The sequence below is a fragment of the Haplochromis burtoni genome, unplaced genomic scaffold (assembly GCF_018398535.1).
Source record: "Haplochromis burtoni strain Fernald_Lab_line unplaced genomic scaffold, NCSU_Asbu1 Contig_1063, whole genome shotgun sequence".
NCBI classification, from domain to species: domain Eukaryota; kingdom Metazoa; phylum Chordata; class Actinopteri; order Cichliformes; family Cichlidae; genus Haplochromis; species Haplochromis burtoni.
In genome coordinates, this window is record NW_024583424.1 from 34664 (window position 1) to 36612 (window position 1949).

Genomic DNA, 1949 nt, shown 5'->3' on the forward strand with positions numbered 1-1949 from the left:
CACAAACACAGAGACATGGGTGAAAACACAACTAGACTAAACGTCAACTAAACCCTTACTAAGAATAACACCACAAGAACTTCAGATATTTCAATATAACCTAAAAGAAAAAAAAAAGAGATGTCAACAACAACCACATTTTGACTACACATACCTGTGTACAGCAATCCTATGGACGTCAACACCAGACTATCATTAGATATCGAAATAAAGATCTTGCCTTATGTTACAAAACAACCAACTTCAGGACTGAACCTCCAAAAATGACATGTAAAGGCATCATTCTGCTGTCTCTTTGAACCGTGGCTATGTTCATCATGGACCATATATTATTTCTCATTTACACACTTTATCATGAAGCTTTAAAATATAGTTTGGGTACTTTGGCGCGGTTGCAGGTGAGACAGACACACCTTAGCTGCATCAGCTCGTCATGCCTCCCCTGCATATAAGGGTGAAATGGGTCCTGACTGTGTTGTTGTTGTGTACATGTGGCTGGCAGCTAAAAAGCTGCGGCTGTGAGTGTATGACGCAAGCAACTGAGTTAATAAAGATGCTGAAAAGCATTCAAGTGTAATCAGGTCCATATTTGCTGCCACAGATAAAAGGTTTGTCTCCATTTTTGGGGGGAAAATATTGATGCATCTTACTTCCAACAGTTAGCCAGCTCTCTGGTGATTCTCCAGCATCAGGAATACTACATTTGTAGAGTCCTTCATCAGATTTGGATACAGTGGGAATCATTATGTTTCCTGATGAGCTGCTCCCAGTGGAGATGCCATTTTTATAGAATTTTGCAGTGTAGCTGGAGTTTGCATCCTTTTTTCTACAATGCAAGGTCACATTTTCTCCCTGCATCACAGGTTGAGCAGGAATCTCCAGGATCACATGACTCTCTAAATCTAAATGGAAGAATGTGTAACAGTTATTGTTTCAAAAAGTGATATTTGTTAAAATTATACATATATAGAAATCATTAATTATATTCATTCATTACTAACAACAATAATAGCTCAAATCAGTTTTAAATAGATACTTCTGATTATTACAATGCACATGCAGTAAATATATATGTATATGTGTTACTTTATTATGATTGTGATGCATTTTATGACGAAAAATTATCCCTTAGTGTTATGAAAATATATATCAAATATGACATTGTGCATTACTGTAATCGATATACTTAACAGAAAAAATGGTGAATGGACTAAATATGTTAACACATAATTGCTTTTTTATGTACATACCAGTTACAGTGATGTTGACAGAGTTGCGTTTTTGTATTCCTCCATGTTCACACCAGTATTCTCCACTGTCAGTTGATGGATATGCATTAATAATTTTGCAAGGTCCAATCGATGTTTCCCAGTTTGAAGCACATGGTCTAACACCTCCATTTATCTTTTTCATCACTCTCCATCCAATCAGCCCATTTTGCCCTTCACAGCTGATAGCGATAGGCTCTGATTGAAAGAACTGCTGTCTGTTTGGAACAACTTGAGGAAAACCTGAATCTGAGACAGAAAATCAAATAAAGACTCTGCCGTCAATGTCAGAATATATAGAATAAAACTTGGATATATAGAATAAATGAACCTGATGTTGATAGTTAAGGTTTTCTGAATTATCTGCCTTTACAATATGGCAACAGCAGAAATATTTCAGTAGTTTGAAGAGTTTGACAACTGTCTTGTGACAGCTGTTCAAACGAAGAGAAGATTTTGCAATACTTGAGAGAAATTATCAATCAAAGATGGAGATGTCAACTGAGATAACATGTCAAGCAGAAGCTGAAGCACACGATAACACATAATACCATATCACTGAAACCGTTATACCATTTTACATCCAAGATAAGGCATAAAAATGCAAACAAATTTAATGTCACTTTTCATTAAATACATTCAGAAGATCATTCTACATATATATATATATACAAATTCCAT

General features: G+C 35.5%; 1 protein-coding gene across 3 annotated transcripts in view; it reads right to left on the reverse strand.

Moving 5' to 3' along the window:
- The window catches only part of LOC102307546 (high affinity immunoglobulin epsilon receptor subunit alpha), a gene marked incomplete at its 3' end in the record, with an annotated part of 6706 nt that overhangs the window by 3504 nt on the left and 1253 nt on the right, over positions 1–1949 (reverse strand). For all 3 annotated transcript variants that reach the window (XM_005951836.3, XM_005951837.3, XM_014330913.2), the window contains 2 exon segments: positions 651–902; positions 1251–1517. In XM_005951836.3, the coding sequence (XP_005951898.1) occupies positions 651–902; positions 1251–1517 (519 nt within the window).